The 13,539-nt window shown below is 46.5% G+C and overlaps 1 protein-coding gene across 1 annotated transcript; it reads right to left on the bottom strand.

Annotated features, from left to right (window-relative positions):
- Positions 1-5,019: 5,019 nt before the first annotated feature.
- Positions 5,020-13,194, bottom strand: LOC138528828 (protein BTG3-like). The gene is made up of 4 exons (XM_069640726.1): positions 12,993-13,194; positions 12,492-12,629; positions 10,700-10,895; positions 5,020-7,540 (listed from the first exon to the last, which is right to left on the bottom strand). Exons 1-4 carry the CDS (start codon positions 13,163-13,165, stop codon positions 7,397-7,399), a joined length of 651 nt encoding a protein of 216 aa, XP_069496827.1. The 5' UTR covers positions 13,166-13,194; the 3' UTR covers positions 5,020-7,396.
- Between the last annotated feature and the right edge of the window lie 345 nt (positions 13,195-13,539).

Below are 13,539 nucleotides of genomic sequence, written 5' to 3'. Positions count from 1 at the left end.
ATTTTACCAATTTGCTCACAGCAGATTGTGGCTTGAAAAATGTTCGGTTGCAATTTATCCAAAAAATGCTACACAGTTCAGCTCACGCCAAGCACTGGCTACAATGTACAAACACATAAACATTTTAGTAAGAACTATAGAAACCATTAGATTGTGCCATATAGCGATATGAAGGGGTGTGACACTCAACCCTGTCTTATCACAAAACTTTGATTCAATTGCCTTAACGTGGACAACAGTCATACATTCTGGCATAGCAGAAATGAAGCGCCAAGAACAGTTTTCGTCAATGTTGCCACTTCATCCCAGAAAGCAATTTCATGTTTTGCTTTTCTGCACAAAATATGTATGTCTCAGATGTAATTTTTTATTGCCCATTTTAAACGCTAGGAACATTTGACAATGCAAATCGGCACGTGTCTATCTTCTGGCAAACGAATTTATATCAAAGTGTTTGTGAAAGCAATGCGTATCACAAACACAACAACCACCTGATAGGCTGCATAACTTCATTGTTATAAATAGAGCCAAGCATTGATCTAATATGGAATTAAAACCTTCTGGGTTTCCTATGTAAATTCTAGTACGAAGTTAACGAATTGGGAGTTTTGTATCATGTTTTAAAGATTCAGAACCTTTTATGGATAATATGTATCTGCAAACAGCAATGTGTGATTATTTCCACATCCAGAGAGTCCTCTGGTTAGGAGGTACACTAGAAAATTTGAAAAAAGCGTTTGTATTGCTTGAGCCATGCCTGCTCTACTTTTGTTTGTAATAATCTAATACTTATGGAATTGTTCTTGTTTTAATTATTTATTAAAGGTTGCTTAGATGGAATGTAATTCTTCTGAAATAAAGCTATTAATATGAGGGGCATCTTAAGACCACCAGAGCCCTCCTGACTAGCAGGCTGTCTCCTTTTGCCCTTTTTGACCATGTTCCATTCAACCTTTTAACTACTACCTGGAGACTACGGATCTCTGCGGCCCTCTTCAATCTGTGTTGTGCAGCAGACACTGCATGGAAACACCAGTCACCCACACCCTAAAAAACCACTTAACACTCAAACAGTTCATCCATCTTTTTCATGCTTGACCTTCTTGTTCCTTTGTTCACTAACCTTTTCTTCTTTTGACCATCCCTAGCCTTGGCTTACAGGATATCGTCCTACCTGGCAGACTACTCTTTCTTCAAATACTGGTATGAGGGCCTCTCCTCCATCATCCGTTTCCAGGAGGTGTCACACAAGAATACATCCCTGCCCCCCCTCCTCTTCACATCCTCCATCTCCTTTCTCAGCAAACCCATATGATTTCATCCTTTAGTTTCTCATACCACCTTTTTTAAAACTATACTTGGATTCTTTTCTCCTTCTCATCCTTTACCCCGAAACTATCTTCTGGAAACAACAACTTTATTTTAGCTATTCACACCCGGGATGTGGGGGTGCATAAATGCAAGCCGTGCATGCTGGAGACAGAACAGATTTCCCACCTGGTCCTTAACCCTGCACCTGGGCTTTCTTTTCAGCATCCAGTATTGAAACTCCATGGACCTCTTTGGCAGAATCCTCAATCTGCAAGAGTTCATTGCCTCCACTTCTATGGCTGCTAGGCTTAACCTCCTGAACATCTGACAGATTCATCACAATCCTACTGTACCAACCATTCTCCTAAGTCTCTTGTCTCCACGTTATTGCTCAGCAGGTTGGGTCACTGCTATAGCCTCCCCATAGTGCTCCCCTACACAAACCCGGTTCACCTCTGCACACCACCTCCAAGCAAAAAACAGACTCCAACATGGGAAAGAACTGAAGCATACCCAGAATCATCATGCGGCAAAGGTAATTAAGAAGAGCGATACTGACAGGAGTCTTACTGCCAATCTCCTAATGAGGCCCCATTTCAGGATGCAAAGAAGAAGTGGAGGGAAATCCACAAGCACGTGATACATTTTCAAAAAGATTGTAACAATGGAGTACTAAGCGGAAAGATCTTTTTCACTGTACCCACAGGAAAAAAGGTCGATTTTTGAAAGACTGCTCCGTGACCGCACAGAGGGGTCTTTCTAAATCGAACTGTCATACTTGTGAAACCCCTCCCGCACACACGAGTGCGTGCAGGGGTTGACATGCTCTGTGAGTTTTGGACAGTCTGTGTTGAGGGAATGTGTCTGTGTGGGGAGGATGAGTGCTGATGCAGGAAGGGGTGGCGGGTGGGGATATGGGAGTTCGGGGGGGGTGGTGTTAACCGCCCGGATCAATGAGTAAATGAGCGGGAGAGTGTGGGTGGGGAAGGAGAGGGCAGATGTGATATTTCTACATTTTAAAGCCAACACAAAACAGCCTAAAAAATCAGTCTTTTTGTGTTAGATCTTTAAAATGTGTGAATATCACATGGGGTCGGATCGCCCCTCGGCCTGGCCGAAATCGTCCCTGGGGACTGGGGGGCGGTTTCTGGCCATGCCTGGGCTGGATTGAAAAAAAAATTGAAAAAGAAAAACAATTTTTTCCAATTTTTTTTGCTTTTCAAAAAGCATTTCATCCTTCTTAGGTCGATCAATGAGTACCAACACAGGTTGGGTGACATTGTATCCATATTTGTTCTATAAAAGAGCTTAAGCATAAGTGCTATACAATAACATATTATCATTTCACCTTGGATGTCTGCTTGGATTCACAGTAATTTCACAATATGGATCTATACACACAGATATTAATGATACATATGGTGATTCATTCGTGTATGAAATGTATATCACATTAGTGAAATCATAACCATATTTTTCGTAGTGTATTTACGAACAATGCTATTTGATGGCACTTCCTGTTGTGTAAAGGGGAGAAAGGTTGTGTTTCATCGATTACTGGGATGTCACTTTGAGATGGGATCAAATGACATCTCTTCTGGTGATGTCATCAGAGGTCAAGGGTCGTGAGGCGAGGGGTGGGCCACTTTTTATTTTTGGGTGTCCGGGCCTATTTCTTGTCCCAGTCCGACCCTCATATCACATAGAACCAAGAACACAGTTGCTGTCTGGTTGGAGCTCCTCGCTGGGAATATTTCTCTCTTTTACTCCGAACAGAGAAAATAGAGAACAGCAGAGGCATGCAAATGACCAGAGCCCAAAGCAGTAAGATATTAGGTATATGGTTCCCTGCTAAAGTCCCTAGTTAAAACAGGAATTGATGTGGGAATGGTTTCAGACAAGCGTTTCCAATCATGAGCATGTAGAGGACCACGGTTCTGTGGGTGAAGACTGTGCCAGCCCTGCCAAGTAGACTCAGGCGGATGAGTGGCGTTGCGCAGGTGGCTGTGGCTTCTCTCATCAGGATCCCTAGGGACGCCACCCTTGGAGCTTCACGTTGTCTAGCGAATGTGGGTGTGTTGGATCTGCCGGTGAGACATTGCCACTATTTCATTCGGCTTTTTGTTGTTGTGGATTAACATTTTGAAAGTGATCATAATTAAACTATTATCTGTTTATTTGTATATAAAAAGTGTGCCGTACCCCGCAGGTAACCGAGGGCTGTATCACAATTCTGGTAAAACATGCATAAAAGGAATTATACAACAATGTCTTCCCCCAGAAATGCCATGTCTCCAGAGCTCTAGTTCTCTCCGGGTAGGACTAGTGCAGCAGCTTCTTCCTTCATCTGCCGAACTCCTCCCTTCACCCCCTACAACTAATCAAGAATAGGACAGCAAGACTTACTCGCTCTGTCAAGTCCATGTACTGCATCCCTCCTGCCCTAAAATCCCTCCTGGTTGCTGCGAGGATCAAGTTCAAGACTCTCTGCATCATCCACAAGGCTTTCTGGGGCCTGGGACCCCTCTAGATCCATCTCTCTCTCCCTTAACCCTTTGGTCATCTAGCGATAACTCTCTGCAGATCATATGCTTTTTCAAGCAGAGGGTTGGGGGTAGATCTCTCTACCCTGCAGGTGCCTTCCCATGTCCCCTGCAACAGAAGCCATTGGATGCATAGTAACAAGAAAAGCTGGAAGAGTAAGAACAGGAAGTATTGGATTGGATGAGTATGGCGGGGGAGTTAAATAAGAGCCAGATCTCCTTAAGTTCCGGAAGCTTCTCAAGACCTTCCTTTTCTCTTCTTCCTTCCCTCTACCCTGCTAATGTCCATGACTGCTTCTTGACTGGCTGCCTGGCTCCTTCAGAGAACTAGAGGGCCCCCCTAATCCAATCTACCCCTCCACTTGGTGACCCTGCCCACCCCCCTCCCATATACCTGCACTTGCCCTTCTGCCCCCTCCACCCCCCCGCACCCCCTGGAAGGGCTTGCACCTGTGTAGTTCTTCCAGCTCCTCACCTGATGCCTGGACCGGCACCCCCACTCTGCTCTCTACCCTGCACTTCTGTTTACTGCACTTGCACAATCCGAACATAGGCTCGTTTTTGTTTGGTCCTCTCTGTTTTCCCCACCCCCTTGTCTTGTTGCGCCTCAAACCCCATGGGGCCTCATTAGAAGTCCGGCGATAACCCGCCGGTGCTAGCGGACTGAAATCCGGCTGTCACTGAGACGTTACAATTCAGGTGTCGAAAAATGTTGTTCCCTATTCCCGTGAAAATTCTGTTTTCCGGGGCTGTTGCAATGCCCCCCAAAATACTGTATACTGGTAACAGCTCCAGGACCAGAGATCATCCTCCATTCCCTGTCTATTGCTAAATAATGTGGTGTATAACACCAAAACTCTAAGTGGACTATCGCAGAGAGAGTCCAAAGCCAAGACCCTCGTTTTTAGAGGTTGACCAGGGGTTTGCTGAGCTCAGTTTAGCTGATGGAGGACAGCAGAGGTGCAACCAACTGAATGTAGAATCCAGAAGAAGCAAACCGCATCAGACCCCTCGCCTCGGGTGCCATTGCCAACCCAAATCATTTAATTTAACATCATCTCCACCCCCTAGAACATACATGACAATCTAGGTGATGAATACAGGCACATGATTTTTACTCCATCAGACACTACAATATCCCATGCAAGCATTCCTCAACGTTGTATTCCATAAAAGACAATGCACAACAGCAACTATGAATCGAAAAAATAAGGTGTATTAGGACATTTCCTGGGAGGCAGTGGTAAACATGTGTTGTATTTACAAGAAAGGCACCATAGCTCATATGTACAGAAACTATTTACAGTGGTGATGTACAAAAATGCAATAGGTTGTTATTGCTATCACACAGGTATTCAGGGAGTAGACAATCTCAAATATAGGGTTCAGTAAAAAAAAAAGAAAGTGGGGTAAACAACTTGAACAGATAACAGGGCTCATATTGGCCCGAGATGCAGTTCCAGAAAAGGACCCATAATACAGCTAGCAACAGTGACACAGTGTGACAAATTTAAGAGCTCTTCGAATTTAAGAGCTCTTCGAAGTCTGCTTCTGCGCGATCAGATCAATAAATGCATTGTGCAGGTAGGTGTTAGCCTGGCCTGAGTGCAGAAAATGTCATGTGATGAAGGCACTCCTTAGGTCTCCCAAAAATGATTTTACATTTAGGGATTATCTTAAACACTTCAATATGTTTTCTGCACTAAAAATATGCAGATATCAAGACGTAAAATAAATAGTCAAATAAAAACATCTAATTTCTTGGAGTGCTTTCAATTTGAAGCGATTAAGTTAAGGACGTACAAGCTACCCTTTCTCAGTTCCTTTGGAACCATCTACCCCATGAAGCCTGGGTACCAGGTGGAGCATCGCCATGAATACACATTGCACCACCAACACAGCAGCTGTGTCCGCCCTTTAAAAAAGAGCATCCAGGCCAGGAATGGGCCAGGTCTTCACAACACTCTTCCATTCTACCGCAACAGAAGCCATTGGATGCATACAGACAGGGCAAGCTGGAAGAGGAAGAACAAAGAGCAGGAAGAGGAAGAACAAAGAGCAGGAAGAGGAAGAACAAAGAGCAGGAAGAGGAAGAACAAAGAGCAGGAAGAGCAGGAAGAGGAAGAACAAAGAGCAGGAAGAGCAGGAAGAGGAAGAAGAGTAAGAACTGGAAGCGTTGGATTGGACGAGTATAATGGGGGAGTTCAATAAGAACAGTGGAAGTTGGATTAGATGACCCATAGGATTTGGTATAAGCAGAACAGGAGGCGATGGTGGGAAAAAACAAGGCATTCGATGGAAAGATCAGGGAGAGTTCGATGAGAACAAGAGAGTTAGAGAAGTAAAACAGGAGGAATCGGGTGAGTTCCATAGGAAGGGGTTGCAAGAGTAAGCAAATGGGGAACTGTGAGATTAGACCTGGGAAGTTTGATATACAGAAACAAGGAGCTGGAGAGGGGAACAGGATTAGGTAGTTAAGAAAGCAGTGTATAGAGATGACATATCGAAGACAGGAGTAGTTAGACAATTAGAGAAAAGAGTAGTTAGGCAAGGTGCTAGATTTGCGGGAATGGGAGAGTAGGACAGGGAGGAGCTACAAGAGTAAGAAGGGGATCTATAGATAAGCAGGACTAGGCAAGTTAGATGAGTAGAACATCAGGGAACCGCAGGTGTGGGAAATGGAAAATTGTGACAGTAGGATGGGGCTGTTGAAAGTAAAGGCACAAGTGGAGATGGCAAGGGGGAAAAGAAGGTGTGAGATAAGTAGGAATTGGAATAAAAGGAACGATAATGAGCATGAAAATCTGGTGGAGAGAGGACACAAAGAGTTAGGCAAGTAAACAAAGGAGGGGCTGCCTGAGGAATGGCAGGAACAGGAGAAAGCATTGGCCAACAACTAAAGTTCCTGATGGTGTGCATTTTGCTTCAAACTATCACAGCAATTAGAGGATGCAAAACAGAGTATGAGAAGTGCATTCAAGCCATGGAAACAGTGTCTTTTCCCTTGATGTAAAGATATGGAGCCTGGGACCTGCCCAGGGCACTTTGTTGTGATGTGATGATTTTGATAGAATGCTTGTGGAAGTGAAAAGAGAATCCTCCTGCCAGTCCTCGCCCAAGAAAAGGTACAGTAACTGCCCAGGGCAGCCTTGGAACTTCCATAATGTGCCTTTTGGTTCTGAATTGGGTGCTGTGAAGAGTCTGCAGCCCCATGCAAGTTCCGGATGAAGAGTTGCGCTTCAATGTTGAATTGGGTAGTGAGGCGTTCCTGGAAGAGCTCCAGACTTGTGACTGTTGCAAAAGCGATAATTGGGTCATTTTCTGAATCGAACTGCTGAGAAAATCATTTGCCTTTCTGCAAGCACTCCCGAGAAAGCGATGGGCGTCTCCCAGGTGATGATAGAAACCCCACCAAGGGCCATTCACCAAACCTCATCTCCCGTCCTCATGGTCCAGTTGCAGCCGAGGATGAGGGATTTCTTCTGCAGAATCGGCAGTTCAGAATTCTGATGCGCTCGCCGCAGTGCGTGTTCAGCGGGAGCTTACATGCTGATCGGAGAATATTCGCCCGGATGCTCTGAATCAGGGTAAAAGTATCCGCTAGAGTGGAACGCTGTTAAGTAGGACTGTGCTATCCTCCAATCAGGCACCCAGAGTGGCGTGGCGCGGTAAACAGATTTTGTTTCCTGGGGAGACAGAAAATGCTAGGTGAGAAGAGTGCCAAGGGTGACAGTAACCCATTTCACAGGTCACCAAAAACGTTACCCTGAAATACTTTACAGGACCCAGGTAAACTCCAAAAGAACCCAATGTAAAAGTTTGATTTAGAATGTGTTCTCCAATAAAATTGGGAAATTGGTTTAATGTATGTAGCAATTAATTGATCTATTCATTTTTTTTTCCATGGAAAACCTAAGACAATGAATTTCTTTATTTATTGGATATTTTTAAGGCACCGATACAACACATGGTGTTTCAAGGCATCACAAGACAAAAAAGGGGGCATGGGGAGTAACAAGGGAGAAAGATACAATAACGGTCCTACTAGGCCCTGTGACATTCGGATCGTGCAAGTGCAGAACAAGAAGTGCGGGGGGGGGGGGTTGTCGGCCTGCACAAAACACGCAAAGTGCTAAGGTGGGAAGGGAAACAGGACGAAGTGCAAGTGCCAAGGGAAGGCCAGAGAGCAAGAGCAAGGGAATGCAGGTAAGTGCCGGGAAGGGGATGGGGGTGGACTGAGTGGGAGCCAGGCATCCAGTCACTGTGGCAGAAGAAGGTGTTAGCAGGGGAGTGGGAGAATGAAGGAGGAGGAGAAAAGGAGGGTGTTTGCGAGCTTCTGGAGATTCGGCTCAAGCCTGAGAGGGCCAGGGAGACCATTCCAGAGGGAGGCTCCTGCAGAGGAAAAACATCCTACCCACCACTCTTTGCTTAGAGAAGCTTCTGATTCACAGAGAGTTGGAGATAGCAGACTGGGGGGCTCCAGCAGGGGGGTATTTAGGAAGAGAGAGTTGGATGTAGCGGGGTCCCAGGCCCCAGAAAGCCTTGTGGATGATGCAGAGGGTTTTGAATTTGATCCTAGTAGCAACCGGGATCCAGTGGAGAAATTGGGTTTGGAGACAGCTCTGCAGCCAGAAAGGTGGTTGTGGAGACAGCCGACGGATTCGTTATGTCGGGCAGTTGGGAGGTGGCAAGCTTCTCAAGGAGTTTGCTTGGGACGGGGGTAATGGAGACAGGGAGATAGTCAGCAGGGCAGGAGAGGTCAGAAGAGGGCTTTTTTAAGGAGGGGATGCACAAACGAGTGCTTGAGGGAAGGAGTGGTTACATAAATCATCCGGGGAAGGCGCAAGGGAGGCACTGTTGTCCTTGATAGTTCTGGAAGAGGAGGGGAGCCCCTGTTTGGAAGAGACTTCAGAGAGGAATAGTCTAGAAACTGCATCCGGTGCTATGGGACAGAAGGAGGGGAAAGGGGGTTTAAGGGATGATAGCAGTGGATAGAGGAGAGAGGAGGGTAGAGCAGAGTGAGACAGAAAATGTCCTGGGTTTTGGAAAGGAAGTGGGAGGCCAGTGAGGTACAGAGGGTCATGGATGGCAGGAGAGATGTGGAAACTGAAGAAGACTTGACAAGTTTGTTGCAGATTTTAAACAGTTCGTCAAAGTTGTTAGTGGCCCCAGAGATACGGGCGTGGATGTGAGCTCTCTTTTTCAAGTGCATGGAGAGTCTCTGTTGCCTTTGGAACAGGGAACAGGCCAGTTTGTCAGAGGATGCCTCTAATGCCCGCCACTTCCGCTCAGCCACTCTGCACTTGCGTTTCAGAGAGGCTACTAGGTTGGAATCATACCAGGTGTTGCACTTGGAGGCAGGCTTCATGCGGATCCTCATGACAGGGGCAAGGATATTCAGGGTGATAGAAAGGTGAAGATTTGCAAGGGCAGAGTCAGTGTGGGCGTCCATGGCAGGAGTGGGAGGTGGAATGAAAGTTGCAGCAAAGGCAGAAACTGACACTCGCTTCATCCGTCGGATCATGGAGAAGGAGACAGGCAGTGCAGGCAGAGGCTTAGCAGGGAGACCCAAGAGATCCAGATGAGAAGACAGGAGGGAATGGTTAGACGAGGAGAGATGTGCCGGGAGAAGGTTGGAGACAGGAATGTCTGAAGAGATGAGAGCATCCAGGGTATGTCTGGCAGAGTGTGTCGGACCAGAGGAATGAAGAGTGAGGGAAAGAATGCAGCAGAGGCCGCGGGTAAGAAAGTTGCAGAGGCTGCGGAAGGACAGTGGCAAGAAGCTCAGAGATGAAAAAGGTGACCGGACCAGGGGTTCTGTAGATGGTGGCAAGTGTGAGCAAAGGGGTTGGAGAAATGCCAAGCCTGCAGCCGAGGCATTTAATGGAGGAGTCTGAGTTTGAAGGATAGTGGCAGGGATCCAGTCAGGGAAGATTAAGGCCCCTTCGCTTCCGGATCGGTTAGACCTCAGCTTGGAGAGGAACTTGTAAACCACAGGCAGGAGTGTGTCAAAAGCAGTGACAGAGGTGGCAGTGAACCACGTCTCAGTGAGGGTGAGAACTTTGAGAGCAAAGTCTTCGAGAAGGAGGCAGATATCAGAAGCGTTTTTTAATGCAGAGCGAGAATTGAGGGTTGTTAGGTGGGAAAGTCATTGAAGTCTAGATGTTGTAGATGCTCACAGGTGGGATATGTTATAATTTGGTTGAGTACAAACAATCCAAACATGCAGACATTACAGTTTTTTTCGAATTCAGGGAATGTGCTTTGAGAAATACATTTTTGGACTTTACATTACAACATAGGATTACAAAACAGCGGCTATATATAAACACATTGCGATTTTACTGCAGCTTGGCGGGGCAAGCCTGAGTCATCCTAGATTGTTAGATTATTAGGCCGGTCTTGAAAAGCAAAGATTTTCATTTTATTCTTGGATGAGAAGTTCCAGATTTTAGGGGGCATGCCTAACCATACATTATAGTGAATGGGCAGAACTATACTTCTCTCCAAGTAAAATGATTATCTGTTATGCATGGGGCTGTGGACAGTGAAAACTGTCCTGTAGGACGGTATTTAGGTCCTGTACCGATTCATTGGCTAGAAAGATGGTTGGAGCTTACAATTGGACTAGGACAGAAAACCTCCACCCTTCTTTGTTTATGCACATGTTTGAGATTTGCATAGCCATTGAGATGGACGAGAGAAGTTGCTCTTGGGATGTGGTGTGCATGCACTTGTAGATGATACATGCTTAGGGTCTTGAAAATATCCAAAATGAAAACAGGAAGTAGAAGTGGATTACAGTGATACTGTGTGGGCTGAATCAGAGAAGTTTCTGTCAGTACCTGTGCAGTTGGGGATATCGTGGAAACCTTAGGCGGGTCAATTCCAGTGCCCTCATCATCAGAGGAGCTTGCTGATTGAACATCCGAGTAATAATCAGAAGTGTCCTGTTCTTGCATTGCCAAAGCTGACTTCTCGGAGCTCCCTTTCTCCAACTCAAACGTGGCCACGGTGTAGGGCCGAGAGTTATCTCCCAACCTGGACGAGAAGGAGAAAGACAAGGTGGTTAGGTTTAAGAGGCATTGCTAGAGGTTGGCTAGTAGGAGAGGAGTGCTCCAGGTCAAGGCTGGAAAGCATTGGAAGGGGTTATATTCTATTCATTGGTATAAGTGAATTGCCGGATATTATTCGGGTGCGCTGGCAGGGCTGCGTGTGGTTGTGAGTACTATACAATGATGAGTTTTTGTACAGCAAATGTGGTCACGGCATTAAAGTGCAAGGGGTGCTACAGATCAGAGTCAGGGCACGTTGTGATACCATGCTGTGTGTCAGTGTTGGAATAGCAGTGTGTTCTGCCGGTGTTTGTTCTGGTGCACGGGCAGAGCTGCAAAAACCAGTTCAGCACAGAGATGCGATAGCTTTGCTTGAAGGGAAATGGCCCAATACGATTGAGGGAAAGCAAAACCTCTTATCTGAACACCAATCAAAATCAATTTGCACACAATTTGCAACAGGTGGTTGAAGCCATCAAGACAATCAAGACATCCGCAGGATAGGGTAGAATATCAAATTCTACCCTACAAACACCTGCATCCCTACCGGGATCCCGCTCTAGTTTCCCAGGTGAGCTCAGCAATTGTGTCAATACACGGATGAGGGGCAAGCAAAACGTTCTCCTTTTTATTGGCTGGTCACTCTTCTTGATGGGATCTCCATATGTAAGGAGTGGAAATGGACACTGAAAGTACAGATGGGTTTCAAGAAAAGCCCTGGGGCCGTTGCGCGATGATTTGGGAACCACAGTGATGCTGCTGCTATGGCAACCGATGAATCTTCAGGGAGCCTTCTGTTTATTAGGAAAGAGCGGCACGTCCTAGGATTGGTCACACTATGCAATCGGCATGACGTGCCACCATGTCCAATGGCAAGATGTGTCTTCGCCCTGGTCGCGCTCAATCGTTGCATGGCAGAAGTATGTACCCAGAGCAATGCTGCATTGCACCCCATCGGGGATTGAACTTCATAAATTCCATAGATATATGTGTAGAACCAACTGGATCCCAGCAACATTTTCTAGCACTGGCGACCCCTTGGAATGAGAAAGGCAGGCAAGTCAATCCTGACCAATAAAGGAAATGAGTCACTGTGTTCATCCTTCCCCGACCCGGGAAGGGTGACCATTTGGGAATATGGAAGTGTTTAGGGGAAGAGATGTGACCTTCCTCTGTCTTGACAGACACTCTGTCCAGTTTATAAACGTTATATTGCCGGGGAAGATGTCATGTCATTGAGCGATAGCTGCTCAAACTGTCCTCATTCGACCTTTGCGCAGAGCAGTTAAATGAAGAAACTGCATTGCGAGTGTCACTGGAGCAGGGGGCTGAAATAGAGGAGTGAGTTGCCCGGGCAGAGGTATTCGACACATTACAGCGTACCACATACCATGCTTCCTCACAAATGATAGTGTGCCTGTCACCCTCATTTGCACTGATACAAACCATCGGAGTGACTTAATGTGAGTTTGTGAAATTGGAATTAAAGAGAAGCAAGTCTGTGAAGAAACAATCGCCCCTTCTCTGGTTCATTGCCATGAAATCCCCCCACACGTGTTCCAGACCCACTCTCAAAACTCACCTGCAGCAGACTTCGCAGGGGTCAATCCAGAGGGTCATGACCTTGGGCAGGGACAGATGGGAGTACAAAAGGCCACTCCGGGCGCAAGCTTGGAGCAGGAGGTCTTCTGCCGGCTCCTCCCGGCTCACTCTGATGCACCTGAGGGTAAGGAGAGCACACAAGGGGTTAAGCATTATACACCTCCACCCGAGTGAAGAAATTCCCATGCACGAATATTAGTTAAAAAATAGCCATAATAAAATAATGTAAGCATTAGTCTATTAGCAGTACTTTATTTCATCTAAATTGTAGACACATGTTTTGCCTTTTTTTAACTTTTGATAGACGCTGAGGGCTAATCGGTCCAAAAGTACTATGTGGTCCACAATAGTGATTTACTGGTAATAAACAGCTTGCCATTGAGGGCCTCAAGCCAATGGTTGATGCATTATGGCTGGGACGTAACTGCCCTCCCCTCCTCCGGTACCAGGTAATCAAATGTTGGCAGAGCCTGTGACTTACCTGTAGGCCTGCCCTTTGCTGGGGTTCTCGGGATACCAGTGGCCCGCGAACTTCTGGCACAGGAGGGTGGTCAGCTCTAGCCTGAACATCTCGAGTCTCCGGGGGTCCAGGTGCCTACGCCGGTTGGCAAGGGACACGATGTACTCAACACCGGCTCTCAGCTCTTCGCGCATGTTGGCAGGCACGTCCTTGGCCAGGACTCGAACCTAAGAAGCGCAAAGACATGCAAACATTGCATTTCTATATAATGAACGCTCAATGGTGAACACACGTGCTGCGCGTGACAAGCAAGTCCAGGCATATCCTAGAACGGGCATGGTCAACAGAAGTACAGAGCAGGCGGGCAGGCACATTCATGGCACACTCCTTCTTTCCTCCGGCCCCCCCCCCTTTACTTTTTTTAATGCAATTACTCTATCAGAATTTTCATTGACCTAGTATGCTAGCAACCTTGTTTGTCCCCTGCTCCCCCTACTAGTTTCCGCCCCCCCCCCCCAGCACTATCTGAAATGTCATCAGGCCTAGTACGATAGTTGCTTGTTTTGTT

The sequence above is a fragment of the Ambystoma mexicanum genome, chromosome 1q, assembly GCF_040938575.1.
Source record: "Ambystoma mexicanum isolate Mex_15411 chromosome 1q, UKY_AmexF1_1, whole genome shotgun sequence".
Lineage (NCBI taxonomy): Eukaryota > Metazoa > Chordata > Amphibia > Caudata > Ambystomatidae > Ambystoma > Ambystoma mexicanum.
Note: the sequence above shows the minus strand (reverse complement) of the source record. Positions and strands in the feature narration are given on the sequence as shown.